At 42.9% G+C, this 17,547-nt stretch overlaps 1 protein-coding gene across 4 annotated transcripts in view; it reads right to left on the reverse strand.

Moving 5' to 3' along the window:
- CCDC192 (coiled-coil domain containing 192) overlaps nt 1–17,547 on the reverse strand; it is a 222,031-nt gene that overhangs the window by 41,209 nt on the left and 163,275 nt on the right. For 2 of the 4 annotated variants that reach the window (XR_009247217.1, XR_009247215.1), the window contains 2 exons: nt 11,666–11,952; nt 9,801–9,854 (listed from right to left, as the gene is read on the reverse strand). Coding sequence is in view for 1 of the 4 variants with exons in the window: in XM_012927417.2 (XP_012782871.2) it covers nt 11,753–11,952 (200 nt within the window). In the remaining 3 variants the exon portion in view is untranslated. Of the gene's footprint in view, nt 1–9,800; nt 9,855–11,634; nt 11,953–17,547 lie in introns of those variants that run through there. The other 2 variants (XR_009247216.1, XM_012927417.2) reach the window with 2 other exon arrangements.

Raw genomic sequence — 17,547 nt, forward strand, 5'->3', positions numbered from 1 at the left:
GAGACTTGAAATTTTTGATAGTATTACCACTGAAAGTTAAGGTGCAAGCACCATCAGTAGCTGGTGCCTAGCAGATGCCTGCATGCTACCAGAGGAAGGGTCATCTTGGGAACACAGAAATCTTTATGGAAGTAACCACCCCAACCCCTCCAACCATGTGCTAGCCTATGTCCTTCTTGTCAGGCTCCTTAAATTGTTTATATTCGGGAACAGCAACATGGCCTAGCGGCTAAAGTCCTTGCCTTGAACATGCCGGGATCCTGTATGGGCACTGGTTCTAATCCTGGCAGCTCCACTTCCCATCCAGCTCCCTGCTTGTGGCCGAGGAAAACAGTTGAGGACAGCCCAAGGCCTTGGGACTCTGCACCCACATGGGAGACGTGGAAGAAGTTCCTGGTTCCTGGCTTCTGATCGACATAGCACTGGCCGTTGCGCTCACTTGGGGAGTGAATCATCGGACAGAAGATCTTTGTCTCTTCTCCTCTCTGTATATCTGACTTTGCAATAAAAATAAAATAAATCTTTAAAAAATTGTTTATATTCACTTGTTCATCTGAAGATACTGCCCTTCATTCCAGATTAGCTAGCTAGAAGTTGTACACTGTCAAGGGGAAAGGAAGAAGCTGTGAAATCTCAGCGACACAGATAGTAGAGTCTTGAGTCTTACGTCCAATCCTCAGTGGGAAGGCAGACACATTGAGAGGTGTCTTCGTAGAACCAGTTTCTCCTTTGGTTCGTCATGGGGGAAAGTAGGTAAGACAGAACCCTTTCTGAGTTGTGTGTTCTGGAAAAGAGAAAGCAATGTGCAGCCACAGTTTGGACCATGGGACAGTTTCAGGGAAATGAGTCCTCCGTGACCTGTGGGGCAACTAGCAGGTGCAGAAGAAAAATGGTAGTACAGTGACTCAAGGCAGCATGGGGCTAGACTCAGTGTCCTCACGGTCATGTACTTGAAGTTGTGGACCAAGGCATATGAAAGCTTCCCACACCCCAGAGAGACTCAGGCCTCATGGGTCCTGTGACAGACATGATGGGATAGAACCAAGCAAGGACTTGGGGCCATCTGTTAGCAGAAGACTATCAGAATGCTATTTTGCAGCCCCTCCAGGCACCATAGGAATAAGCCCTACACTTTGTCCCTATCCTGGACCAGGTAGGATGAGTCACACCTGGAGCAGGAAGCCACTGTGGCTCTGACAATGAAGGGGGCAACTGCTGCCCACTGCTGCCCACTCGCATCCTCTCATCACACATCAGCATCCAGCTCCCGGTGCGCACAAAGAAGAAAGGATCCTGCACAGGCTAAGGACTTTTCCTGCTCAGCTTTGTAGCTCAGATCAGTGCTGACCCATATACAGAAATAAGAGAGATATCGTGCACACCCTCCACCCAGCTCCCCTGATAGCAGCTTGCAAGACTACACACATCCACAACCAGGACATCATGAAGCTACAGAGCATCACTACAAGGAACTTCACCTTGCCTGTTTATAACTCTGCCTTCTTCCCTTCCTGGCCAATCCTCCTAGCAACCATGAATCAGTTCTCCATTTCTGTAATTTAGCTTTTCCGAGAAAGTCTTTACTCATCCCTTATTTTTGCAGAGCGACACAATTCTGCTTTTTTCTTTTAACGTCATGCTTGCCCCCTACTCTCTTGCTGGTGGAGTTTTGGACATTCACATGTTATTCTTACCTTTGTTCCTTTGCACATAATGTATTTAGCTTCTCTGTGTTCACTCTTGCTTTGCCTCTACTTTCCAGTTCTGAATATGACATACATGAGTGTGTGTGTGGGGGGAGCTTTAGGGGTATACTTATTTTGATTATCAGGCTTCTGTTTCCCTAATCTGCGATTTGGTGTCTAAAATTAATTCTGGAAATTTCTCTCCTTGATTACTTCAAAGAGTTTCCAAGTTTTCTAACTGTTCTAGTTATTTGGCCTTACACAAAATTTTAGAATGATCATCTACATATTATATATTATCTATAATTCACATTAGGATTTGATAGGAATGTTAAACTTGCATATCAATTTTGGGAGAGTTGGCATCTTTACTATTTGAGTTTTCTAGTCCATAAACACGACATGTCTCTTCATTTATCTAGAACTTTCTAGTCCATAAACACGACATGTCTCTTCATTTATCTAGAACGTTCTTGTTTCTTTTCATTAGCATCTTGAAATCTTCATCTTACCAATCCTGTGTATATTTTGTCAGACTTACAGCTAAAGAAGTTTTTGAAAAGTGATGAAAAAGGTAATTAATTCTTATTTTTGGCATTTCTATTTTGTGTCTCTTTTGCTGCTTCAGGGAGAGAAATCATTTTGTCCTCAACTTTGCATCGGCTCATGCGACCCTAGCTAATCTCACCTAATATAGGAAGTTTTTGTTGTTGCTGCTGCTGCTGTTATTGTTGTGGTAGTTCTTGAAGTTTCGTATTTTTTTTTTTACAAAGCTTCCAATAGAGACAAATCCATTGCTTCTTCTTCAGTCTGCACGTCTCTTGTTTTCTTTTCTTGCTCTGCTGCACTGGGTGTAGCCCCCAGCATTCTGTCAAGTAAGACTAATGACACGTAGACACCTTGCCTTGTTCCCAGTCCTAGGGGGAAAAACAGGCTCTTGTCACTGAGTATAAGATGACCTGCTAACTTTTGTTGTGGATTCCTTCATGAAGAAAAGACGTTTTCCATAATAGAGAGAATCACATTTCCTTGCATTAGTGTTTCTTGGTCATGAATGGATATTGAGTTCTGTGAGAAGTGCTTCTGCATCAGTTGATAGGGGCATGACTTTCCTTTTTTATTCTGTCCATGTGGTAGAGAGCATTTGATTGAATCTTTGCTATTTCACTAGTCTTGCATCCCTGGCATATATCTGCCCTAGTTTTCTTTGGTTTTGATACTGGGTTTAATAGTAGCTTTACAAAAAGAAATGGAAGGCATCCCTGCCTTGAGATGGTTAACCTCCTGTGACAACTTGGCTAGGATGTTGCATTCATATACTTAGTCAAACTTTGTTGTAGAGATTTCTGTGCAAGTCTATCCTAGATAAGATTAACAGGGAAATCAAAGAAAGTGAGTGGAAAACAGTACTCTCCATGTTATGGGTGATCCTCATCCAGTTTCCCACAAAGAGGAGGGAATTCAACAGGCTTGCTTTTGGACACAAGCTGTAGCCTGACTATGCCTATCAATAATGTCAGTGTGTCTAGCCATATTTATCCAGAAACCTCTAACACATCCCTCTTCTATAATCCAGAGAGATTTAACAGACTTGGCATTAAGTATTCAGAAATTCAGTAGTATTTTCTGAGGAAACCATGGGACATTTCTGAGATTTGGAATTACCAATTGCAGACTCCTTCATATCTGTGGGACTATCTGAATGATCTAGTTCACTATTGATTGAGCTGTGGTAGTTTACATACTTTGAGAAATTACTCTATTTCTTCTAAATTCTTGAAGTTTGTAGAATAGTTCTGAAATCTTACTAATTTTTCATATCCAGCCTGAAAGTCCCCAATACAGCAAATCACATACTTTTTCTCCCTTTGTATGTCTTGTTTGTGTGGTAGGGGGGATGTGTCAAATATATTGTCAATTATGCCTTTTAAAAGAACAGTTTCCTTAATTAATTGACTTTCTCTAATGTTTCTCAATTTTTAGTTTTACTAATTCCTGCTTGCACCTTCATTTCATTCCTTCTGTTTGTTCTCTATTTTATTTCACTCTTGTTTTTCTAGGGTTTCAGGTGGAGGCTTCATTACTGACTTGGGAATTTTCCTCTTTTAATACATGCATTTTGGCTACAAATTTCTGTCTCACGAGTTTTTTTTTAATTACTGGAAAAGCAGATCAGATTTACAGAGAAGAAAAACAGAGAGAAAGATCTTCTATCTGCTGGCTATGGCCCAAATGGCCTCAGCAGCTGAAGCTGATCCGATTCGAAGCCAAGAGTCAGGAGCCTCCTGTGGTTCTTCCACATGGGTGCAGGGTCCCAAGGCCTTGGGTCATCCTCCACTGTTCTCCCAGGCTACTAGCAGGGAGCTGGATGGGAAGCGTGGAGCACTGGGACATGAACTGGTGCCCATACAGTGCTTGCAAGGGGAGCATTCACCCATTGAGCCATTGCATCAGGCTCACAAGTTTTGATACTTTTATTTTTACTTTCATTTAATGTAATTTTTTTTTTGCTTTGCTTTTTTCAAAGATTTACTTATTTGTATGAAAGGTAGGGCTGCAGAGTAAGGGAAAGACAGAGAGAGAGGGAGAAAGGGAGGGAGGGAGAGAGAGAGAGAGAGAGGCTGAGACTTGAACTGGTGCCCATATGGGATGCTGGCATCACAGGCACGGGCTTAACCCACTCCATCACAATGCTAGCCCCAGGCCAATGTATTTGTAAATTTCTTTTGGGACTTCCTGTGTTTTTTATTTTGTTTTTTTCAATGATTTTAATTAGACTAATGTTGTTTAATTTAAAAGTTGAAGACTTTCCTATTATCATTGTGTTACTCATGGGTGGTGAGCGAGGCATTGCATCCTGGCCTCCTCAGGGTACTTCCTGCCTGTAAGTTTGGGACTAGCTACTTAGTCAAAATCCTCCTCCTCTTAAGGACTCATTGGTTAAGATCTGTAAGTAGCTACGAAATTTTGAGTTGCACTGTTTTATACACAGCTGACACTCACCGAGTCCCTAACAACTGAGTGGGCATCCACTAGAGCTGGCTGTGCTTTCTTCATCAGGACAACACCAAGGTCATTTCAACAGGAGATGTGCAGTAAAACACACCTGTTTATTACAAGCTAACGATTGTAGATTGTACCATCCGCCTTTTCCTTGGAACTGTAACTCACTGTTATCCTTGTGTGGATCTATGAGCAGGAGTTGGTCCTTGGCTTGTTCTTTCCCATTCTGCTGTCATCTATTGCCGAGATCATGATTCTGATAATGAAACGGGCATCATCAGGTAATACTCATAAACTGTTGATAAGCTTATCAGGGGACTGCAACAAGCTCATGGGAAAATAAAATTAAACTAGGTTTAAACGATTTTGAAACCCACATGCAGCTGTTTCATAACACACATTGCCTACAAACTACGGGAAGACCTCTTGTGTGCAGTTTGCAAGCTTTTATGCACCAAAATAAGCTTATTTTTTTAGTTATATTTTCCCATTAACTTTTGGAAGGACACTTGTATTTATGACATTTAGGAAAATGGAGTCAAGGGTTATTAAATGACGTTGCCTATGATTTTTCCATCTAACACTGGAAATATTAGGCATTATTTTAATTGAGTCTTAAGCGTCATTCTTCACTAAATAAATAATAAACAAGTATAAATGTAAATAGGCAATTAAATGTCCTTATGTTATGGGTTCATGCTGTTGACAGTGTCTAAATGTCTGGCTTTGGGAACAATTTCTCTGGGAAGCTGGGAATAAGAACTGGTTTTTGTTTTTGTTTTGTTTTACCATAAGATCTTAATTTCATTAGGTGTGGGAAACTTCATGCTCGGTCCTGTCTTTTGCTGTGAACTTTGTCCCAGTGTCCTTGTGCTTTTATTTTAAAAGGATTATTTCCTGTCCATTAGCAGAAAACCTCTCGTATGTCTGGGAAATCTTAACAAAACATTCTGTAATGAGATCATGGAGAGACTATGATACTTTTTAAATATCATTTACATGTTTATTTTTAGTTCAAGCTTTTACAGTTTTGAGAGTCAGACCTTACAATTGCAAATATTTCATTTTCCAAGTTATTTTTTAAAAAATATTTTCTTATACAATCTGGAACAGTTTTGCTTCTGCAGTTCCTATGCTTGACAACTGCCAATAAATAGTATTTTGACTCAAGTCTGAAAAATTTATCAGAATTTCTCTATTTGCATTAAGGCAAACATCCCTTATTTGATCATAATGCAGAGAAGCAGACAGCAGTGTAGGTTATGAAAATTTGGTTGGATCCATTCTTTTCCAACCAACATATCTAGTCACAAAGGATTATTGTTTCTTTGCTTTCACTGAACTGAATTCTAGAACATTTCTCCTTATTGGGCCACTCCAATGACTTGTTTTTCTGTGAATGGTTCAATCTGCCACTCTAAGGGTACTTGGGAATGTATTAATAAAATAAAGAAACTAAATTTTTGAGATCAACACTTACTTGCATTAGCTAGACATATCACAAACTAAATTTTCTGAGAAACATTAATAGCTAATGAAACGGAGGGTTAAGCTATGTGTGTATTTCTGTACATATTTTGGAATGCTAGAGAATGATGTTAATCATTTGATAAATGTTTATTCCCCGGATTTCCTTTTACTTTTGAATCAGAATTATCACCCAATGATGTGCTACTTTTTTTTTTTTTTAAGGAAAAGGATCATGGGGCCCGGCACGGTGGCCTAGCAGCTAAAGTCCTCGCCTTGAATATGCCTGGAATCCCATATGGGCGTTGGTTCTGATCCCGGCAGCTCCACTTCCCATCCAGCTCCCTGCTTGTGGCCTGGGAAAGCAGTCAATGACGGCCCAATGCTTTGGGACCCTGCACCCGCGTGGGAGACCTGGAAGAGGTTCCTGGTTCCTGGGTTCAGATTGACACAGCACCAGCCGTTGCAGCTCACTTAGGGAGTGAATCATCAGACGGAAGATCTTCCTCTCTGTCTCTCCTCCTCTCTGTATATCTGACTTTGTAATAAAAATAAATAAATCTTTAAAAAAAAAAAAAAGAAAAAGGATCATGAGCATTTCAAATACCTTCTGATAGTTCCACCAGCAATTTTAAACACTGACAGACTGTTTCAGCAACCCAACTTCTCCTAAGAAATTGAGCTTCCAGCTTGGATTGGGGGGGCCATAAACTGATTTTTTGTTTGTTTGTTAGAACCAAATGTTTCAAGCTTATGATTTAGGTTCCTGGAGGAATGGAGAAACTCGAAGTAAACTTTGAGGGCATGAAAGCAGCCAAAAGCTTCTGCTGAGAATGTAATCCACCCAGAAGCTCCTCAGGGGCCAACACCTGCTCCCGACCTGCACCACACACCTCTACGAGTCTCCACCCGAGGTGACTGACCTGTGGGCCCAACGTCGCTTGTCCTGATTGGGAGGTAACCTAGACCTGAGTCAAGATCAGCTGCCTAGAAAGACGGCTTGGCGGGGCAATGTGACTCTTGATGCTTGCTTTTATGCTGGCTGGTCTGTGGAGACGGCAAGGTGAAGGGAACAATTAATTATTAATAGCAGCTCCTGCGCTTCCTGTTCCTTTATCTCCACTGTTAGGCGGATTCCATGCCATGGCTGGCCCAAGTACTAGCCAGGAAAATGACATTGCTGTCTAGAATGTGGTAGAATTTTCTTTCTCTCTCATCCTCTTCTGGCTCTCTCACCCTCAATATCCCAAGGGACTAAGGCACTCTTTGGCAAAGAGATGCGGACAGACTTAGTTATCACATATCAAAATTGTGGAGATGACAGTCTTAACAATGGTTCAGTCTTGTTTAAAGATTTTTTTTTTATTGGAAAGGTAGATTTACTGAGAGAAGGAAAGACAGAAAGATCTTTCATCCACTGGTTTACTCCCTAAGTACCCACAATGGCCAGAGCTGAGCTAATTTGAAGCCAGAGGCCAAGAGCTTCTTCTGTCTCATACACGGATTCAGGGTTTCAAGGATTTGGGGCATCCTCTACTGCTTTTCCAGGCCACAACCAGACAGCTGGATGGAAAGTGGGGCAGCCAGGACACAAACTTGGATCCCAGTGCTTACAAGGTGAGGACTTAGCCACTGAGCTATCGTGCGGGACCAAGAAAGTTCAGTTTTAACAAAAGAAAAATATTTAGGGGGCAGACATTTGGTGTAGTGGCTAACATATCACTTGGATATGCATTCCCTATCAGAGAGCCCAACTCTGCTGCCAATTCCAGCTTTCTGCAAATGAGCGTTCCGGGAGGCAGCAGGTGATAGCTCAAGGGGTTGGGTTTTTCCCACCCACATGGGAGACTTGGAATGAGTTTCTGACCCTTTGGCTTTGGTTATAACCCAGCCTTTGCTCTTGAGGACATATGAGAATGAATCAATGAATGAGAAATTTCTGTATTCCCACCCACCCTTACTCTACACTTTCACACACACACACACACACACAAATTAAAGAAAAAGACTTAAAAGTTTTTATCCAGAAATACACAGTAAGGACATGCCAAACCTCTGTTCACACTACTATCAGAAGTAATGGGCAGATCTCCTTGCTGGGGTCAGGGAAACAGAAAAGACCAAGGAGATGATTTGGGGCGCTAAGAATAACAGAGTGGAAAGAAGGGGCTATCAGAGCAGATGCTACAGGCACCAAGCAGACTGGATGAGGAGGAAGAGTCTACGCTGCGGAAGAGGCATACAGGAAGTAGGAAGAGGGCACACTGGTGATGTTTGAGGGAAACTTGGAAGGCGCTCAGGAGGAGAACCGGCAGAGCCCCTTGGCCATGTGATGGCCTAGCATATCAGGCTGACGGGCCAGAACCCAAAGTGTCTGAGAGCTGCTGAAGACCAACACTCTCAGAAAGATGCAAAGGTGAGCAAGAGATCCAGCTCCATATTGATCGGGAGGCCAAGTCTGTGCTGTAGTTGCTGATACCAGCACTTAGGCTGAAAACACAAGCAAGGTTTGGATAATAAACTGAAATACACTGGAAAGGAGTACTTTGCTACGCCAAAGATTTTGCTTTTCCTGGAAGGACTTAAAGTCCCCAGGCCTACCCTGCCTGCTATACCTCTCTCTCATCCCTGCTCCATTTAGGGCCAATCTGCCCAAGGCTGACCTCAGAACTAAAGGAGGCAAATTGTTATCTGGAAGGCTGCTTCTTTTGCCACCGCCTCCCCATGCTTGACCTTACACCCCTTAAACATCTTTCAGTCCCTTCCCAAAATGCCCTTCCAGACATTCTAGCAGGACTGGAGGCTTAGCACTTCGGGGAACAACATTTAAGGGGATGTGAACACAAGGCAGTGTGTTTAACACCGAGTTAGGATGTACACATGTTATAATTACTTTGGAGTCAATGCAGCAGCCATTTTGTAAAAGATTCCAAGTAATTCCACACTCCAAAGCAACACTCTAATTCCTTTCTTGCTTTTCACAGGTCACCTTTCAGCTTACCGTGGAGGGAGATGAGGATGGGCCTGCCTTAGTGGAAGGAGCCAAACACAGCCCAGGGACAGACTCCACTACAGGGACCTCTTCACTCTGTACAAAGCATTAGTCAAACCAGAAAGGAGATTCCAGAAGGTGGCCCAAAACCAAAACCCCAGGTTGTTCACTCTGATGGCTTTTAAGGCATCTATGGACAATTGGTTTATGATTATTATATTTTTCATCAGAAGTGACCAAGTTAAGAGGGTAAGACCCCTGAGACTTTTTGTGCCACCTCTGCCCCTTCCCAACAGCTTGTAGAATGAATCACATGCTCATAGATTGGGGTGGCCACTTCATTGCACTCCTGGCCGGTGTGAAAGAAAGACAGGGCTTTGTCGCTGATTAAACCAGTGAAAACTCATCTTGCCACTCTTTGCTGAAGCTACTGTCTCTCCAAGTACCCACTCATTATGCTTAGTGCCTTATGTCCAAGGCTTTAGACATTTCCAATTATTTTGAAACTTTGCTTCTCCGTTTGGGGACCCTGGCCAGCCCACCTGGCCGAGAGTTCTCAAAGATGTGAGATGGTGGTGTGCTGGCCTTTCTGAGTTTCCTTCTTGACCCACTCCCCACTTTGGTTAAATCTCAGTGAGGTCTTTAAGGCATACCTTTTCCAGTTCATTGGTTAAAACGTACTCTTCTCCAGTGCGGTCTCTTTGGGGCTGTTGGGAGAAAGAGAAACCAATAATATAACTGGATACTGAAGATGGAGAGTAAATTTCTTTTTCAGATAAACTCCCCCCACTCCCCAAAAAAGTACTTTGAGCTCCTGGGGCAGGTGCACACCCATGATCAGATTTTTAGTTGGGTGTCTTTTCTGATTTTGAGCTCCACCTGTACCTACTTGCAGCCATTTCAGCATCACTGAGATTAAATATAAAATACTGGAAGATTCTAGCCCTGAACAAAAATAGAAACTGCTGGTAGGATCCTTTTTCCTTTTTTTTTTCCCCCCAAGGGTCCATCATATTTGAGTCCAAACTCAATTACTTCTTTGTTTTTTAGACATATACTAAAAAAATCCAGATTTGGAAACTTTATCAAGTGCCTTAATCAGGTCACACTTAAACAGTGGAGAAGACACACACCATTTTGCCATGAGCAGCTGTTTTTCTGGGGAACAACCCAGAAATCTGAGAGCAAAAGTGGGACAAGTCTACTTGAAACCCTAGGCTCATCAGTGTTAACTTGTAATTCCTAGAATCCATTCATCAGGGATGCCACATGTATTTGCTAAAATGCATATTCTTGGGTCTTGAATCACAGGCCAGGAATACGCAGTCTGCTTGTTGATCATCCCTGGTTAGTGGGTGAGGGTCTCCCCTGTCTGTCACTATTAGTATTTATATAAGTCCAGGTAAATTTGGATTTGTCCAGTTCATTTGCTTTGTCTCTTCCCATACCAACTCTCAGTAAAGTTAACCCTACATTTTAGAAGACTTAGATGGGCGTGCGAATTCCTGGATAGCCAACCTTGCGATCTAACATTGATTGTCACGCCTGATGGGTAGCTGCGGAACTGCCTGAATCAAGCTGAGGTGCTCTGTCAGTGTGCTGATGGAGAACCGGGACTGTTTCCTTAAGTTGTGCTGAACCAGGATGGAGGCATGAAGAACCAAAGTCCTTGTCACACTGAGTATCCAGCGACTCCAATTTGGTGGGAAAGAATTGACTAGAGGGGGATGGGTGGGAGAGGAATATGTGATTCTGGCTATTTCATTCATTACAGGGGTGGCTTTGCTCTGCCTGTGTTCCTCTCTTCCTGCCCATTATTTCTTGCTGTTTACAGCTCTTTGGTACAGTCATAACACAAGAGCATATTTTGTTTTGGTCTTAGTCTCCTGAGGGAAAACCCAGCAGTGTTGTGTCTTTTCCCAGGGAGAATGCTGTTCTAGGACACTTTTCCCAAAGGACTTAAGCTCTGATTCATCTATTCTGTTTTTTTCTTTTGCTGCTTTAGTTTTATTTCATTTCCACCCTTGCTAACATTGATGAAATACACACCATAAGAAGTAAACTCAGGAGGACATGAAAGGACGCACTGCATGGCTATTTACTTGGCTGGTGGAGATTTCTTCTTGGAATCCTCCTTCCATGCCTGATGCTGCCCCTGCATGACAGCTTTCTGTTCATGGCAGAGTTGCACACAGAAAAAGAACAGGTACCACTTGTTCTGTGTAGTGTGACAAACACCTGGGAAGAGGTTGATGCTAAGTTCTTTCACCATCTATCCAGTTTTGCGTTCCTCCTTCCCCTAGGCTACCAGAAATGTCTAAAAACTTAGCACACTACAGCTATGTGAGGTATGTGTCTACTGCTGTCTAAAGAAGCAATGTTTAGTGCTTCTGAAAGCTCCTCTTTGTCTTGTTTGCTTCTTATGCAAACTTTAAAAGATGTATTCAAACCCACAAAGGTGAGCTTGCAAATGAGGAAACTCCAGGATCATTAACAAGTTCCTTTATTGTTTTCTTACTGGTAATCCTCATTAGAGATCACAACAGTGGTGCCATCATGAGAAAACACCGGGGCTTCTTGTCCACTCTGGAGGCTCTTGCAGCTCTCAGGAGGGAGGGAGCGCGGCCTGCCCTGCTTCCAGCTGCTGAATCTTCCTGTCTTTTTCCTCCAAGATGTCCTCCAGATGACTGATCCTGTCCGCATGAAGGGAGACCAGGCCGGACAGCTCCATAATGAGGCTGACTTTTCTGTCTCCTTCTTCCACAGGCGGGAGGTTCCCACAGTGCTTTTCCAGAGAGTCGTCTTCTAGAGCAAACAAGAAAAGCAAAGTCTGAGCAGCTTTGCATGGGAGCGCCGCAAAAACTTTGTGTCTCATGTTTTTAGATTGATGACCAATGAGAGATCTATTTTTTTCCATCATGGTGGCCATGTGCTGTTATGGAGACACCTGGCAGCTGGGGAGAGAATGGGGGACAACTTGCTGTTAAGCAGAAAAAAAAGATGTGCTGTCATTTTAGGTCAAAAGACCTAGAAAGTGTGAAAATTCTGCTTCATGAGTCCTGGAAGCTGCAAGTTTTCTCTAAACAGTGACACAGTGCTGAATGTAAACCCAGTGCACGGCCTCACAGGTTCTTTCAGATTTTCTAGATACTTCTTTCTAAAAAGGGGCGTTCCCCTTTAGATCTCGTTACTGGTGCCAACATCCAAAAGTGTGTGTTGGACAGAGAAATACTGAGAACTAGTTTCTGATTCAAATTCTCAAACATTCAAATTCTCACACATTGATTCTCTGCACGATCCTAAGTATACCCCACAGTCGCCGTCTTGTTCCCAGTAATTGATGACTGACAGGGATCTTGCACACAGAGTGAAAGAGACATGTCACTGGCAGCAGCAGTTACAGTTCTGCTGTGGGGAGGAGACAGGCGGCCCTGTCTGAGTTGGGTCCTAAAAACATTCAGGATCAGCTACACACACCTTTACTGGGTACACACTCATGCAGATTTACTTTTCTCTTCACTTTTCAAACCAATGATCCAAGCTCCCAGATATTTTCTCAACCCGAAAGACTCTTGCTGGTGGGTGATTCAACACCTTGTAGTACCAGAGCCACCCAGGATTACTGCTGGGCCTCAGTGGCTAGGTGAGCTTCCTCCTCTGCACAGGGCCCCTCTTCTGACTCAATCTCGCCACCTGGGAAGGCTGTGCAGATTTGTCGCCAGTCCCCAGTGAGTCCAGTTTCATTTCCTACCATGCTTCGAATGGAAGATATATACAACCTTATAAATACACAACCCTGCCCTCCCTCCACCTGAATAAGAAGCAACATTTTCCTAGTTCTCTAAAGTTTTACAATGAATAGCTGAGAATGGCAAAACTCCGAACACACAATTCACTTATTTACATGTATTCTTGTAAACATATTACCACCTCAAAGTCAGATTGTCTGACATATGGAGGTTTTTCTTTATTGCCCCTCGTATGTTTTGTTGAGACCACTCTGCATAGAATCAAATTATTGACCTCAAGATGCATCAATTTAATTCTGTTAAGGCTGTACACTCAGAGCATGCTTGAAGTTGGCACATGCTCACTGGCTTGGAAAAAAGTAAACATCATTATGAGATGTGTCAAATAAGTCTGGTGGCTTGAAAAAATTAGAATGTAGTGTGATATGTGTTAGTTTTTAGAATAAAATTATAATGATCTGTCTTATAGGATTATGTTTTGGAGGAAGAATATAAGGTACAAAAGCAGACTGGAGAGATTTTTCATTTCAGCTAGCAACAGATCCATACAGAAGAGTCTGAGAAGATCTGTCTGCTTTTATTAATATTTTTATTTAGGATTTATTTTATTTTTATTGGAAAGGCAGATATACAAAGAGAGAGGGAGGGAGGCACAGAGAGAAAGATCTTTAGTCTGCTGATTCACTCCCCAAATAACTTATCCCCAGTCTCCCATGTGGGTGCTGGGTCCAAAAGCTTTGGGCTGTCCTCGGCTGCTTTCCCAGGCCACAAGCAGGAAGCTGGACGGGAAGTGGAGCAGCCGGGATACAAACCAGCACTCACAGGGATCCCGGGGGATATAAGGTGAGGATTTAGCCACTAGGCTATCACACCAACCCCATCTGTCTGTAGTGCAAGGGAAGAGTGACATGGGCTGGGGGGCAAAGCGCGACCAACAGTAGCAGATCTGCGAGCTCAGAAAATATCCCTTAATTAAAAGAAGGCATTAAGGACACCCAGACGCAGCAGGCTCCGTAGGAAGCAACTGTTGCCTTGGGTTCTTCTGGGTACCTAAGAAGATACCTGAGTATCTTAACTTGCTTTGGCTTCAACAACAAAACATATGATACACTTCTTTATAAACAACAGAAATGTTCTTCTAACAGTTCTGGAAGCTGAGACATCTCTGATCGAGGGGCCAACAGGTTCAGTGCCTGAGGAGAGGCCCTTCCTCGTCTTGCAGCTGTGTCCTCACAGGCAAAAAGGACTGAGGAGCTTCCTCAAGCCTCTTTAAAAGATAATACAGTTTAAACAGTGGCACCATGGTGAGTAGGTTAAGTCTCTGCCTACAGTACCAACATCTCTGTGGTTGCTGGTTCAAGTTCTGGCTGCCCTACTTCAAATCCAGCTTTCTGCTAATGCACTTGAGAACGCAGCAAAGGACAGTTCAAACCCCTGGGCTCCTGCACCCATGTAGGAGATCCAGAAGAGGCTCCTGGCTCTTGACTTTGGACAGACAACTCCTCTCTAGTGGTCATTTGGACAGTGAACCATTGTATGGAAGACCTCTCCTTCTCATTGTCTCTCCGTTCTCTGCAAACGTGCCTTTCAAATAAAAATTTAAAAAAAACTTTGAGAGACTAATAATAATTTATTTTAAAAATAATTGTATCAGTGTGTGTTTGGGTTTCAGTACTGACTGTTTTCCCAATTCTAGTTTCCTGCTGATGTGTATGTTAAGAGGTAACAGGTGACAGCCCATATAATTGGGTCCCAAAACCCACATGGGGGTGTATCAATTGAGTTCCAGCCTCCTGGCTCTGTCTGGCCCAGCACCAGTTATTACAGGCATTAGGGGAGGGAATTAGATGTGAGTTCTGATGGATTGTCTCTCTCTTTCTACTTCTCATATAAATAATCTCTTGAAAATTGCATTAACTTATGTGTTTGTTATTTATTTGAAAGTAGAATAGCACACAGATATAGAAAGTAAGAGAGACAGACAGAGTATGAATATGAATATTTTTCCTCTAGTGGTTTACTCCCAAAATGGCTGCAACAATCATGGCTGAGTGAGGATGAAACCAGGAGGCAGGAATTCCATCCAGGTGTCCTATAAGGATGGCAAGAGCCCACGCCCTTTCACAATCATCTGTTGTTTCCCAGACACATTAGCAAGGAGGTGGATCAGAAGCAGAATAGCCAGGACTTGAAACAGCATTCACATATGGGATTCAGGCAGCCCCAAGCAGTATCTAAACGGTCCAAGAAACACCTGCTCTTTTAGCCCCTTCTATAAGAACAGAAATCCTATTAATGAGGACTCTCTTTTCATTACCCAGTTGCATCCTGTAAGCTTGGCCTCTTAACAGCAATGTATAGTGAATTAGGCTTCAACTTTGTGTTTTAGGAGGTGATACCAACATTCAGATCACAGCGCCATATCTGCCTCCAGAACCAGAATGAGGCATTTGGCTAACGTGGACACTTCAAAGACTTGTTTAGTGCTGAGGGGCACTCATTTTCAAACACTGCAGCATCTAGAGCATCTCTCGTGTGGCAGCTAGATGCTCTCAGCCTAAGAGGCGTGGGGGAGCTCAGCAGGCCAAGGGAGCCAGGGCACACACTCCAGTGCCCAGTGCTCAACACAAAAGAGTTGAAGTATTATTACAGCTTCAGACCTGGTCACCCAGCTTCTGCTTCTCTAGTTTTAACTCTGCATAGGATGTCTCATTAAAATTTAGATGGTGACACTCTCACCCACAATTCTAAAATGATGTTTCATTTTACCACCTCCTCGACACATCTATACTCCTCTTACTTTCTACAGAGTATAGGTAACATTTATAGATAACATTTATTGTGCATGTCCACTACCCTCATTGGCAACAGAGCAGGCATTCCTACCCCAGGCCCTTGATGTTTGCTCTTTTTCTACCTAGGCAATTGTGTTCCTAATGTGCACAAGTCAAGCTTCCTCAATTTCTTCAGGTCCTCAGTCCCTAAAGGCACTCAAATACAGGAATCTTTCCAGTTTCAACCCAGCCCTGCTGTGAACTACAGCAGCCCCTCAGCAAGCAGCTTGCTCTTAGTACAAATTCCACAGTGATGAGAGTAATGAGAATGAAATTATTTCTGGTAAGTTAAATTGGCAGCACAAACACCTGCGACTCTTGTGAGCAGCCCCAAGAACACAGATCTCTCACTTCTTCCTCCTGCCCTGTGGAAGGCCACGCCAATGCTGGCCCACCTGGTTTTGTCACAATTTCAAGATGTACAGTTCAAAACCAAGGGGTGAATATAAATAAGACTTTCTTTCTTAAGGAAGCCATTTGATACTTAGTACAAATGGTAATTTTAATAGATATTTTTTCCCACTAGTTAACTACTTTATCAGGTGAATTACATTCATTGAGAATATTATCAAAGCTACTGGTAAACAAATTATTTTTAGATTGGGCTTAAATGGAAAGAAGAAATACAGAACTTGGTCTAGAAGATTGACAAAATACTCAGCAAAATGCTTGCATACTGATCCTAGGAAGTTTTATTGCATATATTTGGGATGAATTAGAAAAATGAATACAAATTTTAGATATATCAAAGAATTTATATAACTATGATCCTTTTCTTTTTCTGTAGTAGAATGAAATGTTTCTTTTTCTATAGTCTTCTGTATACTGGTAAGAGACAAGAAGATTTTGAACACAGTTGGGTAGTAGGGTAAAATAAACATCTATAAGGTATCCTCTCTATGCCATTTTACTAAGAACTTACTTACTAATTTGTCAAAGCAGACTCAATATTTACATTCCTTTCTTTAAAAATACCTTATTTATTCAAGTAGTAGAGTTAACAGAGAAAGTGAGAAATCTTCCATTTGCTGGTTCATTCCCTGAAGGTCCACAACAGTGGGGTTGTGCCAGGACCATGCCACCCGCATCTCCCAGCTGGGTGTGCTTCCAGCAGCTTTCCCCGGTGCATTACAGGGAGCTGGATGGGACCAGTGCTCATAAGGGATGCTATCACCCGTAGCAGGTCACAGCTTAGCCTACTGGGCCATGATGCTGGCTTCTCAAAGTAAATATTTGCATCTTGATTTTTTATTCTGACAGACACCACTAGCATGTCTTTGGCAGTGAGTCTGAAACGTGCAGACAACTGGTCAGTTCATCCCTTCCCACGTCCCTGCTACATCTGCTCTCAGATTCTGGGTAAGCCTTGTTCCCATCACCAGCTCCTGCTGATCGGGTCGTGGCACGCCCATAGGCATCCCATACCTCCACTTCTCAGGTGTTTATGGAATATGTCCAGCTTTAAAAGAAAAAACAATAACAACAGGCTGGGTGTCTCAGTATCTCTCTCTCTCTCTCTCTCTCTCTCTTCTTCCCTCCCTCCCTCTCTCTCTTTTGCCTCTGTCTACTATTTTTTTTAAAAGATTTATTCATTTTATTACAGCCAGATATACAGAGAGGAGGAGAGACAGAGAGCAAGATCTTCCATCCGATGTTTCACTCCCCAAGTGAGCCACAACGGGCCGATGCGTGCCGATCCGATGCCGGGAACCAGGAACCTCTTCCAGGTCTCCCATGCAGGTGCAGTGTCCCAATGCATTGGGCCGTCCTCAACTGCTTTCCCAGGCCACAAGCAGGGAGCTGGATGGGAAGTGGAG

Source organism: Ochotona princeps, chromosome 19, assembly GCF_030435755.1.
Source record: "Ochotona princeps isolate mOchPri1 chromosome 19, mOchPri1.hap1, whole genome shotgun sequence".
Taxonomy (NCBI): Eukaryota; Metazoa; Chordata; class Mammalia; order Lagomorpha; family Ochotonidae; genus Ochotona; species Ochotona princeps.